The sequence below is a fragment of the Magallana gigas genome, chromosome 6 (assembly GCF_963853765.1).
Source record: "Magallana gigas chromosome 6, xbMagGiga1.1, whole genome shotgun sequence".
In the NCBI taxonomy this organism is placed as follows: Eukaryota; Metazoa; Mollusca; class Bivalvia; order Ostreida; family Ostreidae; genus Magallana; species Magallana gigas.
In genome coordinates, this window is record NC_088858.1 from 3,188,646 (window position 1) to 3,205,200 (window position 16,555).

A 16,555-nucleotide genomic window follows, 5' to 3' on the forward strand; every position below is an offset into this window, starting at 1 on the left:
TATACTGGTTTTAATAAACATGGTTCCAAACAATTACATGTTAAGGTGATTTGAAATAACATCGGGTTCGGTATTCTCTACTACTTAGTCTGAATTTTCACTGTTGCAGAAGAATAAAGTAATTAATAGGCCAAGGTTATTTTGAATTGTTCCAGTGAGTGGAAGAGAACAGCAATGGCAGCACCTACGGTAAGTTTGTTTTCATTTCGTATAAAATGAAAGTTTGTCTGACCAATTCAATCGGTCCTAAAAGTTCATCAGACGTTGCGATGAATGGAACTGCGTCATCAATTTTCATCCCCATCATCGTGTATACTGCGGTTTATACATGCTTCATGCTCACGTGCATCGAAAGGTATGCATGTTGCAGGCTCTTTTTATCATCACGCTACACCAGGTTCACGTTTTGTATATGCTCATTGATCATGTTAATTGTGACAATCAAACTTGTATATCCTTAAACATGTTAAAAGTCATTATTCTTGTTATCTTGCACTCACGTTTTATCAACTTATCAATGATTTTTTGCACCACTATTTCGTTTAATATATAGCCCCTACTCTTCTCAGAAATGTCGATAGACTATTTCTTTGTTCACAGTGTTGTAAAAGAATTATGATTGCAAGGCTGTATGTTGCTTTTGCAGCTGTTGATTCATTAGTTCAGGACATGATTTATATAGGTCAAGGTTGTGATTTTCAACACTTTGTGCAGACAATCTATCCTATTTAAAAATAGCCAAGCATAAACTTATTATTTGTATATTAATGTTTATAAAGTGACATATAGTACAATTAGCTGCCTGTTTACTCCTTACTTTATTATGTAATTAACGTCTGTGTAATTGTTTATTAAACATGTCACTAAATCATTTGAAATACTTACTTACATTTTTGTCAATTTTTTAAAATTAAAATTTGGTACTTATGAATATTCCTGTATCAAAATGATACTAATTCCACGCCTTGTACTAAAAAAAGGCCAAAAGCTTATGTGTTTTGAAACACTCCTTCTATGATGTATGGTTGAAGGAAAGTTAAAAAAGTCCATGAGTGATTTGGCATAGTAGAGAATTTTTTGATGAACCCTAATGATTATCGTGCAAGGTGTTTAAATTTTTTTTTGATGATTCAAAGGTGTCAGATTCTCCAATTATTATTTCCTCAAACTTAAATTTTTAAAAAGTATGTGTAAAAGAAACTTTATACTAAAAATTAATTTTTTATAGATGTTTTTGCAATTACCGGTATTTAATATTTCATCATATGCTCTGCTATGTTTAATGCATTTAATTTTTAACATAGCTAGACTGCACTGTACATACTACAGTGAAAATGTGGAAAAAGATAACAACTCTCATTTGAATTACAACTGTGGGCAGAATGTTGTGGTAATTGCTAAATAGACACTTTCTAACTTGTGTCATTACTGCATGTGCAGTATGGACTGAAAATAAGAGGCAAAAGGCTTGTGAAATGTAAAATGTGTCATTCATTCAGGTTTTTACGTATGGTGTTTTTTATGCTCTGTTGAAATTAAGATAAATGTTATGTAGAGAGAAATATAAAAAAATGTTCTCGGGATAGGAAATTTATTATATACTATCATAAGGAGGAATATGGGACACTGAAATCATTATATATAGCTAGTAATTCTTTTAAACTGAGCTACACTGTATTTGTGGAAGATAAAAATATACCGTAAAGTAAAATTACGGTGTATTTCATTGTTTATTTCAAAAGGAAGTAATTTTAAAAAAAAACAAACAACCAAGAAGTTTATTATTATTAAATTGAAAAATAAATAATGGGAAGAATTTTACAAAGAAAATATTTCCTGTTGCGACAAAGAACACAATGGCCTAGCTGCTTTACAAGCACATTTTTCAAAATAACAGGAAGGTGCTATCATCATTTTAAGTATCGTAGGAAAAAATGATGTTCCTCTATTGCATTTCTGTAACTGTAATACCGGTAATTAATTGATCACCAAAAATATGTTTAGTCACTAATAGTGATTATAACCTGATTATGAAAGGGTAAGAATACATGTTTTCTTTGTCGGATTTGTCTGACTGATTTATAAAACTGACCATCAGTAGTATGCTTTTAGTGGATTGTATCTTGACACATATAAACAAGAATGGATGTGTTTGCTATTCCTTATCTTCGCTAGCCAAGGGTTTTCGGTCCACTTTGCTCCCCATAAACCCTTGGCGGATTTCATTACGAAAACTCGGTGACAAGCTCTGTTTAATGATTGGCTGCAGCTGCGAGTAGCTGATCCATTCGCAGTGCTTGTAATTATAAACTTTAAAAGAAAACACGTGTGATCTTTGGTAAAACATTCGGTGCTTTTAACATTTAGTTGAGACACAAGTTCTCGAGTACAGTGCCTCCCCAACGATGGTCTAACCAGATCGCTTTAAAAACCTTTATATTTTACTGGGATTGAACAAAGTTCTACAAACTTGTCAAGGCTCGCGTGATAGCATGGGAAGTAAACATGGCGAAAAGTTGCCTATCCCGTTAGTATATAGGTTCCTGCTTATGGTTATTGCTTTTAAAAGTTCAATGAGCTTTGTTTTATTTAATTTCTTTGTTCCGCAATATTCACGACAACAATAACTGGTTTTATGGCATGAAAGCTTTCATATAAATCGGCAACTTTTTCACTCCCAGTACAGGTCCTTACAAAACACTACTGGCGTGCAACCAGTTCTCGCCAAGTGCCATTTCTCGCCAGTGCATTGTTACATCATTTTTCTTATATTATTTTATGTGTTGATAAAATGATGTAACAATGCTCTGGCGAGATATGGTACTCGGCGAGAACTGGTCGCACGCCAGTATGAATAAAACATCCCGTGCTTTCCCTAGATTATAACTTAATTCGTATTTCATAGCATCGTTAATTATGTTCCGATATTCGGTAGTCAACATGTTTTCAAGTTGTATTAATGCCATGATGTGTATATAACCCATTGTTAAATTCGATGAAAATGTAAATATGCAAGGGGCACAACTCAAGTTGCTCGCTAGATAGAGCCACCACAACACCGAGTTTTCGTAATGAAATCTGCCAAGGGTTTATGGGGAGCAAAGTGGACTGAAAACCCTTGGCTAGTGAAGATGGCTATTCCCTCAATACCACAAGTTTTCATCAACGAATACACCTGAATCAGTACACTGTGTGTGCAGGCAAGGACCTTTAGTTTATGTCCTCCTATTGTTGTCGAACATATGCAGACACCGAGTCTGACAGTTGACCATTGCACCAAAATAAAAAACCCATGACTGTCTGAAAATAAAGTGGTGTAAAGCAAGGCTTATACTGCATTCAACCAGAGCTTTTATAATTACTTGTTTTACCTGTTTATTGGTGTGTGTATTTATCACCTGCCTGATGTCAGCAGTGCATGTTTACAAGACAAGATCAAAATAATTAATGCATGCCTTACCTTAGCATGTAAAGATATCAACAAATGGAACAATTGCAATAAATTCTTTATCATCATTCATCAAGTGCATAGAAACAACAACTTGTTTTTAAAGAAGGAAAAAAAGATTCAGAGAATGAACAGGTAAATAGGTGCAATTATTTGTAGTGATAGCTCACCTGTGTCCATTTATGAAGCTGGATGAAATATGTCCTACATGTAAGTTTAAGACAAAATTAAGATATAAACAAAGCAAATCTGATTCAGCTAAGGACTGAGTAATAGATTTTGTCTTTATTTGTTTAAATTTGGGTTTGCATTAAGTAAGCTCATTGAAAGAAATGGAGTGTGACATAACTTTGATGACATAATATGTGTCAGTGCAATATATTGCCCCCTTTATCCACATCAGGACGTCGCACATCCAGGAATTGTCTATATGCATAAAGGTTAACCCCAGCAATTTTGTTATTAAAAGTGTTTTTCTTTGATTTTTGGGAGTAGACCTGGCATAAAGTACACACCTTGGCACACAGGTTAATGACAAGGCCCACAGGCCTATCAACCGAGCACCTAAATCTTTTATTGATGGCCTTATCTTTCCTGTTGAAACTTTTTCCCCCAGAAAGTAGATAGTGGGCTGCCAACAGACAGGTAGTTTAGACAGGTAAATTGAGGTGAACTAGCCCAGCCTGTCAAATGACATGACACAGGACCCCAAATTTGTGAGTACTGGTACTTCATTATCTGAGTTATTACTTGTCCTGCTCAGTGCAGGGGGTTACTCTATACCGACCACAATCTGTACAGTCCTTGGAAGTAAAGCATTGGTACTTATTAAAAGGTGCTGAAAAATAGAATTAAACTAAATTTTACATATCATTGTTATTTGATGAGTTATGAAATATTTAATTCTTAGTATTCACAACAAATCATAGGATTAGTGTATTATGGCTGGATTATTTGAGGGTATGATACAGTATATATTTCGAATGTATTTGTTCATGCTGACTGCTGTTTGAATTTTTCCAAACAACCATGTTATGTGTGAATTACCTGTGACTCCATCCTGCTTGAGGAATAGGTCTTATATAAAAGCTTAATCTTAGTAAAAACAACCTCCATTTGAGAGACATCTTTTTTAAAATGTGTTTTGCAGACCCACTCTTGGATATTTTGATGCAAGACAATTTCTTGTTTCTACTGTAGGTCAAATTGTTATTGTCTTGCTTAGTATGTATGGGTGAAATGATAGTGTTAAAAAAAACAAAGTAACATGAGAATGGAATCCAAAACAAGTCAATCATTGTAAACATATGTCTTCTGTATACAAAACAAAACTGTTGAAAAGTTCTACAAAGCATAAAACCTACAATGGAGATTCTTTCACAGCAACAAATAACTCGCTAAACTATTATAATTAAAAACATATCAGATTTTTCTCTTGAATCAATGTCATTTACATTCAAATAAATCCCATCCCATGAACCAGTGTAATTCTGTTTCTCACATAATGTCCTATCCATTAAGCCAGCTTGACTGAACACTAGCATGAAAACCGCATTAAACCTAACTCACTGAGCACACAAATGAAATCTTATCCAGTAAACCAGTGTTTCTCACTGAACACTAACATTAGATTATGTTTATTTATTTGAATCAATCTCACTGAGCACTCCCATGAGATCCTATCTAGTAAATCAATCTCACTTAGCGCTCGCATGAAATCCTATCTAGTAAACCAATCTCACTGAGTGCTCGCATGAAAATTTATATCCAATAAACCAATCTCACAGATCCTATCTAGTAAATCGATCTCACAGAGCACTTGCATGAGATCATACCCAATAAACCCATCTCACTGAGTGCTCGCATGAGATCCCATCTAGTAAATCAATCTCACAGAGCTCTTGCATGAGATCCTATCTAGTAAATCAATCTCACTGAGCACTTGCATGAGATCCTATCTAGTAAACCAATCTCACTGAGTGCTCGCATGAAATTTTGTATCCAATAAACCAATCTCACAGATCCTATCTAGTAAATCGATCTCACAGAGCACTTGCATGAGATCATACCCAATAAACCCATCTCACTGAGTGCTCGCATGAGATCCCATCTAGTAAATCAATCTCACAGAGCTTTTGCATGAGATCCTATCTAGTAAATCAATCTCACTGAGCACTTGCATGAGATCCTATCTAGTAAACCAATCTCACTGAGTGCTCGCATGAGATCTTATAATACCAAATAAACCAATCTCCCTGAGCGCTTGCATGCAATAAACCAATCTCACTGAGCACTCGCATGAGATCCTATTTAGTAAGTCAATCTCACTGAGTTCTCGCATGAAGTCTTATACCCAATAAACCAATCTCACAAAACACTCTCATCAGATTGTATCCTTTAATTTAAGCCAATCTGGCCAATCAGTAACGTGAGATCCTGTCCATTAAACCAATCTCAAACTATAGTACATGTATTTCATTATTGACTTTGGTTACATTGATAACTTAAGCTGGTATGGGACACCTCCATGTTGTGACATATTGTTTATCAAAATAAACAATAAAATGAAGTGTAATTATGTAAGTAGTTTCTTTCCCAGTATTGACACCAAATAGTGTAGGGCAGTGGGTTAGAGGGTTTACTCCATACCTGTAGGTCATGAGTTCGAATCCCACTGGGGGTTTTACAATTTTTACCTCTCAAAATATTTTTAAAAGCTATTTTTGGGTTAAATATTGTAAAATTTGAAAATTCTAAACTGATAAAAATATTTCCACATTAATATCGACAGATGTCCCATACCACCTTAAAAAAAGATCTTATCCTTCAAGTGTTTTAGTTGCAATTTTAATTTGAAAATTCTCAACCGGTGAAAGTATTTCAATTGTAATGTACTTACATCCACATTATTATCGACATGTGTCCCATACCACCTTAAAAATAGATCTTATCCTTCGAGTGTTTTAGTTGCAATTTTGTTAAGAATGGGTTTAAACAACACTTCTTGTATATGTTCAACAAAGATAAAACACAGTTGTGTTCATGGAAATTGTGATGAGGCAATTTTTCTTTTTTTGTGAAAGTTAAACAAGAAGTAGAAAGAAATATGGATGACAGAATAAATAAATTAATTATTAAAACAAAATTCACTCTGTTTGTAACAATATTGTATCAGTTGATAGGTGCAGTTGGAGAGACCATTGGAAACCAAATGAAATATATGTTATTGGGCCTAATTAAAAGTAAAGTAAATCTTTATTCAATGAACAGAATGTTAAACTCCTGTACACACGTTGGACTACATTGATTTACTATAAACATTACAATAAAAGGGTTCATGTGATAGACTCAGTCCTTAAGATAAGATGGAGGATTTGGCAACAGCTGGTCAAGGTATTCCTCTGTCACCAAGCATGATGGCTATGCAGATCTTGTGATGAAGATGGATTTTTTGTCTTTGGTACTTTTCTCTCTTTGTTTTGACGATTGTGTTTTTTCATAGGGACTTGTCTCAGATACTTCAACTTGCACCAGGATTTCTATGGATTGACCACAGCCTCAGTCCTTTTTTTGTGCCGAGTTCTGATTCATTTGTATCTGGGAATCTCATATTTGCTTGAACAATTTTCTATTAGAGAAACTCATATAAAAATTAAACTTAGTTTTGTGATTTTATTTTTGCAGTCAGCATTTGTTCGGGGGCATCGCCGGGCAGGAAGCGATGTCCAGTTTATTGAGAGAACCCGATTGGATGCCCAGAAAGCCATGAACAAGGAACTACAGAAGCTGATCCAGACCGGACCCCCGGGACTTCATGAGGTCAGTTTACTGAGGGGTGTATGGTGTATTAAAGGTTTCCTTGTGATCACTATTTCACTTTTTCGTTGAGAGCATTCTGTAATTGCAAAAGAAGTAAAAAGAAAGTGAAATAAGATGCAAATTATTTCCATAATATGATTGTATTATATGCATAAGATTAAAAGATACATGTAGCGTAGATACCTCCACACAGATTTTTAGATTGGATTAAAATGACAGGGAACATAAGTTATTAACAATTGAAATATATATCTCATACATCTTTGCATCTTATATAAAATAATGTTTGTTGCACATACTGTAAGAAAAATTGAAATCATCATTTTGCCAAGTATTGGTCCATTTTCTGTCTCCTCTTGTTATATCTGCTGTGTGGCCTGTATTCCAGAGAATTCGGGCAGAGTTTGATGAGTTTGAGAAGTTGTTTGGCCGGTATCTTCAAGAGTCGGGCCATGCCATCATGTGGGATAAGATTCGACTGGTTTCAGATGATTTGGTTAGTATCCTAATAACAATCCAGATTATGTATAATGAATAATGTAGATCTGGATTTTTTTCTAAACTAATTCTGATGCGTTGTGGTTTGCTAGGTGAAGACATACAATGAATTAAAAGCTCCAGACAACAAATCCATCAAGACGCTGCTCAATCAACTGGTGGTTGTCAAGTTGAATGGAGGGCTGGGAACCAGTATGGGGTGTAAAGGACCAAAGAGCATCATCAGTGTCCGCAATGACCTAACCTTCCTTGACCTGACGGTTCAGCAGATAGAGGTCAGGGTCAAACTTGTTATGGAATCTGATTTATACAATCATTACTGTGTGTGTATGTGTGTGTGGGATATCTGATTAGTACAACCACTACTGTATGGTTTGGGATATCTGATTGGTACAAGCATTACTGTATGGATAGGAAATTTGATTAGTACAATCATTACTTTATAAGTGGGATATCCGATGAGTACAAGTTTTACTGTATGTGTGGGATATCTGATTGGTACAAGCATAACTGTGTGTGTGTATGATATATTATTATACCCAGCTCCGAAGGAGAAGGGGTATACTGTTTTACCCTTGTGTGTCTGTCTGTCCGTCCGTAACAAAATTTCTGTCGCATTTATCTCAGCAACTATTTATTGCAGATGCTTGAAATTTTTACACAGTGTTTGTTAAGGCATGCCATATCGTAGGAAATACTTTTGTACCAATCGGACGTCAACTTCCTGTTAAATGATGACTTTGCTTATTTTTTAACCAAAATTTTCAAACAAATTTTCGTCAAAGATTTCTCAGCAACTATTTATCGCAGATGCTTGAAATTTTTACATAATATTTGTATAGGCATGCCACATCGTGGGATATATTTTTGTACCAATCAGACGTCAACTTCCTGTTAAATGATGACTGTTTATTTTTAGCCAAAATTTTCAAACAAATTTTTGTCAAAGAATTCTCAGCAACTGTTTATCGCAGATGCTTGAAATTTTTACACAATATTTGTATAGGCATGCTATATCGTGGGATGTATTTTTGTACCAATCAGACGTCAACTTCCTGTTAAATAATGACTTTGTTTATTTTTAGCCAAAATTTTCAAACAAATTTTCGTATATCTGTATTAGTACATGTACAAGCATTACTGTGTGTGTGGGATATCTGATTAGTACAAGCATAACTGTGTGTGTGGGATATTTGATTGGTACAATCATTACTGTGTGTGTGGGATATTTGATTGGTACAGGCATAGCTCTATGTGTGGGATATCTGATTAGTACAAGCATTACTGTGTGTGTGGGATATCTGATTAGTACAATCATTACTGTATGGGAGAACAGAAAAAGAAAGAGAGAAAACATTGAAGCTTATGCTGCTAAACATTAATTAATGACCAATGTCCTCTGCTACAGCACCTAAACAAAACTTATGGCACTGATGTTCCTTTGGTTCTCATGAATTCCTTCAATACCGACGCAGACACAGAAAAAATCCTTCAAAGATACAGCCAGGTCAAGGTCAAAATCTTCACCTTCAACCAGAGTAGGTCAGTGGGTCACTGTGCTATAAATAGATATACAGTGTTTTATGCTTTGTTTGATATCTGGTTACATTTATAGATTTATTTGTTTAGGTATCCAAGAATCAGCAGAGAGTCTCTCTTACCCATCGCAACCAGTTTTAACACTGAAAACATTGAAAGGTAAGTGGTTGTTTTTGTTATACAGGTCACCAAATCTTGAGTTTAATATTTATAATGATTGAGTTGCATTGTTTTCTTGTTGGTCCTAAGGTGATGTAATTTTACCTTTTTTAGCTGGTACCCCCCTGGACACGGAGATGTATACCAGAGCATAGCTAACTCCAAGCTTCTGGACCAGTTTATCAATGACGGCAAGAAGTACCTGTTCATGTCGAACATTGACAATCTAGGGGCAACGGTTGACCTCAGTATCCTTGTGTAATGAAAGCTAGTCAATATCAGAGCAACCTTATACACACTGACCCTGTAATTAATATCAGTATGTTCTTTGGCTCTCTATTTCTTACAACCACTATTTTTTTTTTTTTTTTTTTAAATAATGAATTTATTAATTTCATACAAGAACAATACTAGTTTTGTTCATAACTCCGTAAACACAATTGCTCATAATACTGTATATCCGGTTATTTTCGCGATGACCTAATTTTTTCGTGATCTCTATTAAATCGCAAATAATTGAATATGCAGAAATGATATCCTGTATCATTTTCTATAAATAACTTTTTAAATCACAAAAAATGGCTGAGGCAAATTAAAAATGTTACAGATTTTCCCCATTTTCACAAATTTTGTGACACGCGAAAAAAAACCGGATATATAGTAGTACTTTAACCTAAATAAATTGATTCTGTTCCATCTGTTGTGGTTATTCTCTGCATGAAATGTTTATTCACTGTAATCAAAATATAATTATATTGATAAAGAAAAGGGGAGTTGGGGCTACAAATTAATATTACTTTATTAAGTTAATTTTGAATCAAAAATAAAGAATTTGTAATCATTTTTGGAAAAGATTACAGTTCCTGACCAGTGCAGATATTTTGAATTTTCTTTTGGACCCGAACACAAAACAAGCACCAGAATTTGTAATGGAGGTCACAAACAAAACCAGGGCAGACGTCAAGGTCAGCATTCTGATATTTGTACACTTTAGTTACTGTCTACATCAATATTTTACCCATGTTTTGTGTCACTTGCTTTTAAGTTTCTTTTATTTGGTAAAATATTTTAACACAACTTATATAATTCTTTCAACACAATCTTAAAACAAAAAAGCAAGTGTGATTGGGAAAGAAATATAGTGGACAAAACTTATCTTTTATATGAATATAATGATACATATATGCATGCATGCTTGTGAGAGTGTGTGTCAACATATATCATCTGAAACCAAGAAAGACAACTTTGTTCAGAGATTCAAGTCTTAAAGCTGTTGTTATTTGAAATATTTTGATTAAGTTTTTGGTCCACTATTTGCACTAAAAATCAATGGGGGTTTGTTTTCCAAGCTGTAGTAATGAGTTTGTTGATGTTTTACAACACTTCACCAACACAAGCTGTGATTATTTTTTTATGTTATTGACAAAATCTGATTAAGTCTGCCTGAGATTTTGCATGTATTCCTACATAACAAAGCAATAATATAAATGGTATTATGAAAGTAAACAACATTGATGTAACACCATGATGTTGAATGTCACATGCGATGTTGAATGTCATATAATTTGGAATTTTTAATGTTAGACAGAAGTTTTATATTTTAAACTCCTTATTGCTGTTTGCATTTTCAATAACAACAGAGAAAAGTCAGTCCAATGTCAAAATCTAGTTTATATTAATGATTGAATTAATTTTTTGTTGATAAATTCATGCAAATTAAATATAATCAGTGATGAATTCATTCATTTTATCGTAAAAAGTTGGTTGATGCTCTATGAAGCACTTGTTCTGATGATCTCCTATCTTACATTAAAGGGAGGTACTCTTGTTGAATATGATGGAAAACTTAGACTTCTGGAGATAGCTCAAGTTCCCAAAGACCATGTATGTATACAAACATGTTTATATGAATACTCCAATATTTAAGAATTTTTAATACAGACATGTATATTATTGAAAGGGCATGGTTATACATGTAATATTATCACAAATTTAGTCAAATCTTATTTTCTATTTTTCATTGCCTAGAGTAGAATTCCTTGCTTAAGGTAGCTCCATACTCGTAAAATTCTCTGAGGAAAGTTGAAAAACCGAACTGATTTCGACTTAATAGACTTAAATGTCATCAATTGTTAGAAAAAATATACATGTCATTACACTTTTTGAGATGCCAGATAAACATAAACTAAAGCATATTTTAGCATTAGAAAATTGTATTTTTTTCTGTTAAAAGTAAAATCTTGTTGGCAGAAATTTGTTTTTCTTGTTTAATTTTAATGTCAACTTTATCAGAAAACTAAAATTACAAAAATATATTAAAATTAATCGTTGGAATAAGAAAAACTATAGCATTTAGACATACAACTGAAAGAAAAGTCAGAAAAAGAGTTATTTCCCCTTTTCAAAGATAAAATATATAAAAATTTGGAAATTTAGTATAAAATTAAGTGCGAAAATATCTTGAACCTACCAATAATTCTAATTACATCCATGTGATTATATTCACATAAAATAAATAAAACTATCTTGCACAATTTTTAAAGAATTCAAAGTTTTACAAAAAAGTGTGACGTCACAGAACACTGGATCTACTTTAATTGGAAATTCTTAATGCTGTACTAAAATTTGAATGTCAGTTTATGGAAACATACGTCACAGTGAACAACCACATATTATATATGTACAAGTTTATTTGAACAAATAAAACATAATGACAATTGTTGCCTAGCTCCCCACTGTCATTCATTCCCCTCGCACACACCTCTAATACAGCTTAACCAATGAACAAGCAGAGAACGTCATCAGCGATACGTCATCACTTGTTGTGCATATGACATATCGCTGATAAATTTACACATGAGGTTGTTCACGGGACTCCTATCATTGTTAGAAGTCAGATTTCTTTGTTATGTAAACAAGGCTCATGTTATGTAAATAAGGCTTAGGCTGAAATTGATCATGCTCCTTTGAATATCATAGGTACATTGTGCACAAAAGATAAAGATAACTGGACGTAACAATTTAAAGGATTTATTTTATTAAATAGTTTGTACCCTGTTTATAAATATTAAAAGTATTCAATTCTGCTTTCAGGTAGATGAATTTAAAAGTGTCAGCAAATTTAAGTAAGTACCCAGTCATGCAATCATAACAAAGCCATCATCCTTCAACCAATTCTTCATAGTATAACCAATTATTTTTTACAGAATTTTCAACACCAACAATTTATGGATAAGTCTGGATGCCATTAAGCGAGTGGTTGAGGATAACACTCTACACATGGAGATCATTGTCAACCCCAAGGTATGTATACAACAGGGGCTGCTATAATGGATAAACTTAATGGTATTCTTTAGGTTGTATTGAGCATCTTGAGATGTTGATATGGATGAAAGTACATCAGGCTCAAAATACAATCACTTTTTAAACATTTTAACATGAAATACCCTCTGTTAACCCGCTTTTAATATTTGATGTTTGAAAAACATTCACTCGTTCATGGAAATGGGTGTTTGGGGGGGGGGGGGGGTGTGGGGGGGGGGGGGGTGTTGAGTTGGAGGAATCTCAGGTTTTCTTTACCTTAGTTCCAGGGGCCAAACAATTTAAAACTTCTTAAAAAGGTAAAAATGTTACCAACAGTTAGGTTTCAAACTTGTGACTTTGAAATCAGTAACTGATGCTTTATCCTACTGCTCTGTATTATAAGATGTTAGACATCAAGACTAATTTTTATGATACTTGTACCTTATGCAATTATACTTTACTTATAGATTATACTTTATTTCATTGGTATTTTAAAAAAAGGTCGTTACTATATGGAGGTATCCGATGTTTTACTTAATTAAAGCGGGGGTGCTGTTTGCAATAGACGCTAATTTATATACGTGTCCCATAACGTTTTGACGTAACAGTGGGTTTTTTTAGCGTACCTGTGTTCACTAGCTCAAGTGTTTGCCTGTGATTTTAACAGAATTGTCAAAGGTTTGCAGAGCCAAGTATTTATACACAAGGGTGCAAATTTTGGAATTCAAATATTAGTATTTTTGTTGGTGACAAATTTATGTGATGTTTTCAATAGATTGTTTTATGATGGAGACGGTAGAGACATTTACTCCTGTTTATTCGATACATTCATGTTTACAGACACTTGACAATGGCGTGAATGTGGTACAACTAGAGACGGCTGTAGGGGCGGCCATTAAGAGCTTCGAAGGCGCTATTGGTGAGTTCTAGTCCCGTACACCAATCAAATTGCACGAAATATCCATGTGGATGCTACTTACTCTTTTACTTTTTTTCTTTCTCTGTGATTAATGCATTTACAATATGTATATACTGAAAACATATATATTTGGCGATGTACTCTATTTAGCATATTTAGCAGAATGCAGCTGCTAATTCAAGGACTTTTCAAATGTGAAGCACAGTTGTATGAATACCAGTAATGAGATTCAGAAAACTGCTAAATTAAATATTAACTAAATATAAATTTAAAAAAAAATAAATTCTGTATGTCCCTAATCTTATAGTAATATCTTTACATTTTGATAAGCAATACAGATGGACACATTATTTTTTCACTCCTAAGGTATCAATGTCCCTCGCCGCCGTTTCTTGCCGGTGAAGACGACCTCTGACCTCCTGATTGTGATGAGTAACCTGTACAGCCTGAAGACAGGTGCCCTTGAGATGAACCCCCTTAGGTCGTTCCCGTCCGTGCCATTAGTCAAACTAGGATCTCACTTCTCAAAGGTAACGCAGCCATGAATACTGGCCTCAGTACTGCAAGTAAATCTTAAATCAGGCTCACATTACCTATATTAGATCTGGACATAAGCAGATAAAAGTCATCTACACATGTTTATATTTCTACACGGTCTGAGCAAATGGGGTAAAATTTTGTTCCTATGTACATGTATAAAAGGCATCCCAAACTTGTTATCAAATTTTGGCAGAAAAAGTACCTACTGTATACTGTGGAATCATTTAAATTCCTGAGGGCCAATTTTCATGGATTGTTTAAATTTTACAGATTTGTGGGGAGGTAATTTTGTGTCGTATCGTGAATCTAAAAAGGAAATGTGACATAATAATCCTAATTTATTAATTCGTGGATGAGAGGTACCCACGAATTCTACGAAAATTGAGCCACCACGAAATTTAATGATTCCACAGTATACACCAGACTTTATGGTATATCAAATCAGGACATGCACAGTTCAAATTTATCTGTTGTTTTACAATTCTTGACATCTATCCAAAGATTTTGCTATCTAAAAGGGGGGGGGGGTGTCGGTAATGTATTGTGGAATCATCATTATTTGTGGGGGACCAATATTTGTGGCTTTCATGGGTAACCCTTGCCCAAGAATTTACATCCTACATCCACACAAACCTACTCTCAATCATTTGTTTTATATTTATTAAAATTATCCCAATTACACTACCAACTAAATAACGTCCCCACGAACGAGGAAAATTTTGGCTGCCCTTGAACATTGACCCCCACGAATGAAAATAATTCCACAGTATTGCCGAACACTTTGATGAGTACTCAATGGCAGGCAGGTCGGTCATGGAATAAGCTGTATCTTGGGTATACTGTGGAATCATTAGAATTCGTGTTGGCTCAATTTTCGTGGTATTAGTGGGTAGCTCTCAAACCCACAATCCACGAAAATTGGCCCCCACGAAATTAAATGATTCCACAGTATGTATCAATGATAGATGGACTGTTAAATCTTTTTGTAGGTGAAAGACTACCTCCATCGCTTTGCCAGTATTCCAGATATGTTGGAGCTGGACCATCTAACAGTATCAGGGGATGTCACCTTTGGCAGAAATGTAACATTGAAGGTACACATTGAAAAGCATATGGGATGGTTCATACAAGAAACATACAAGAAACAATAATCTTTTTAATGATAAACCATTTTCCATTACTGTATAGGTACATTAATTTTAAGTCTGCGCAAGTTATGAAGTTCTTTATGTTTATATTTGTCAAGAAGAGAGGGATAAAAAGAAATTATGACTTTGTATTCTGTGAGGTTTAATTAATACATGTATGTTAAGAAGGGATCCTTGTATTGTAGGGTACGGTGATTATTATAGCTAACCATGGAGATAGGATAGACATTCCCTCAGGAGCCGTGCTAGAAAACAAAATTGTGTCCGGAAATCTGAGAATCTTGGACCACTAACGTCCCCCCCATGATGATAACAGTCCAAGTGTTGCTGGTCAGACTTGGGTATTCCTTGATGATGTGATTGGTGCAGAGCAATCAAATAGCATTTCCAGGTCCTTTTATTTGCTTATCTATAAAGGATTAAGAATGTCATGTGACTAATCCCAAACCACACATGACATAATTTGACAACAAATTTTTATTTTCAGGCTGACATAAATCAAGAGATATATAAAAATGTTTAATTAAGTATTATTTTGTTTTTTTGTTTTGTTTAGCTTCAAGAGTGTATGCATTCTTGATATTTTCACAAAAATTAAATATTAATTACTTGTGTGGAGTTTTATATACTAACTTGTTAAAGAGTTAAAAATTGTTTTATGAGAATATTTTTGATTTTAATATTTATTTATTAGAGTTGTTGTTGAATGTTTTGTAATTTTCATTGGTTAAGCAATTACTGAATCACAGGAGAGATAGGTTTATCTAAAGATTAGATGTGTCTGCCCCCCCCCCCCCCCCCCATTCCTTCCCGTTTTCTCATGTTGAACAAAAATGGATCTAAGAGGCATTAAGTATATAGTATAAACAAATGTATGAGCATATTCACACATTAAGTATATCGTACCAATATTGCTGTAGGTCTATATCTGGCTTTATCTCGTAGCTTGCAGTTACAATACTGAGTCTATATAGCAGAATAAACCTCCCAATCTGTGAAATGAAAGGGAATGATTCACACTTAATCCTCACTGTCTGGAATCAGTTGTGATACTAGGGTCGACAGACTACTTTGTTATATATGTACATGTACAAGCAGGACTGCACCAACAGAATCTTTACTTCTTACATGTGTCTGCTTTATGTGCAAATAATTGTTATACTCTGGGTGAATTTCACCTAC

The 16,555-nt window shown here is 34.2% G+C and overlaps 1 protein-coding gene across 3 annotated transcripts; it reads left to right on the forward strand.

Moving 5' to 3' along the window:
* The first annotated feature begins 63 nt into the window (after nucleotides 1-63).
* Nucleotides 64-15,983, forward strand: LOC105343883 (UTP--glucose-1-phosphate uridylyltransferase). Of its 3 annotated transcripts, none has more exons than XM_011451389.4 (15): nucleotides 64-189; nucleotides 7,133-7,267; nucleotides 7,656-7,763; nucleotides 7,858-8,040; nucleotides 9,174-9,307; nucleotides 9,395-9,463; nucleotides 9,578-9,711; nucleotides 10,340-10,428; nucleotides 11,279-11,347; nucleotides 12,557-12,588; nucleotides 12,670-12,766; nucleotides 13,607-13,685; nucleotides 14,052-14,215; nucleotides 15,215-15,319; nucleotides 15,559-15,983. In XM_011451389.4, exons 1-15 carry the CDS (start codon nucleotides 175-177, stop codon nucleotides 15,664-15,666), a joined length of 1,521 nt encoding a protein of 506 aa, XP_011449691.1. In that variant the 5' UTR covers nucleotides 64-174; the 3' UTR covers nucleotides 15,667-15,983. The 3 variants fall into 3 exon arrangements, with proteins under 3 accessions (XP_011449691.1, XP_011449690.1, XP_011449689.1); XM_011451388.4 differs by lacking the exon at nucleotides 64-189 and adding an exon at nucleotides 4,031-4,164; XM_011451387.4 differs by lacking the exon at nucleotides 64-189 and adding an exon at nucleotides 6,876-6,908.
* Nucleotides 15,984-16,555: the final 572 nt, after the last annotated feature.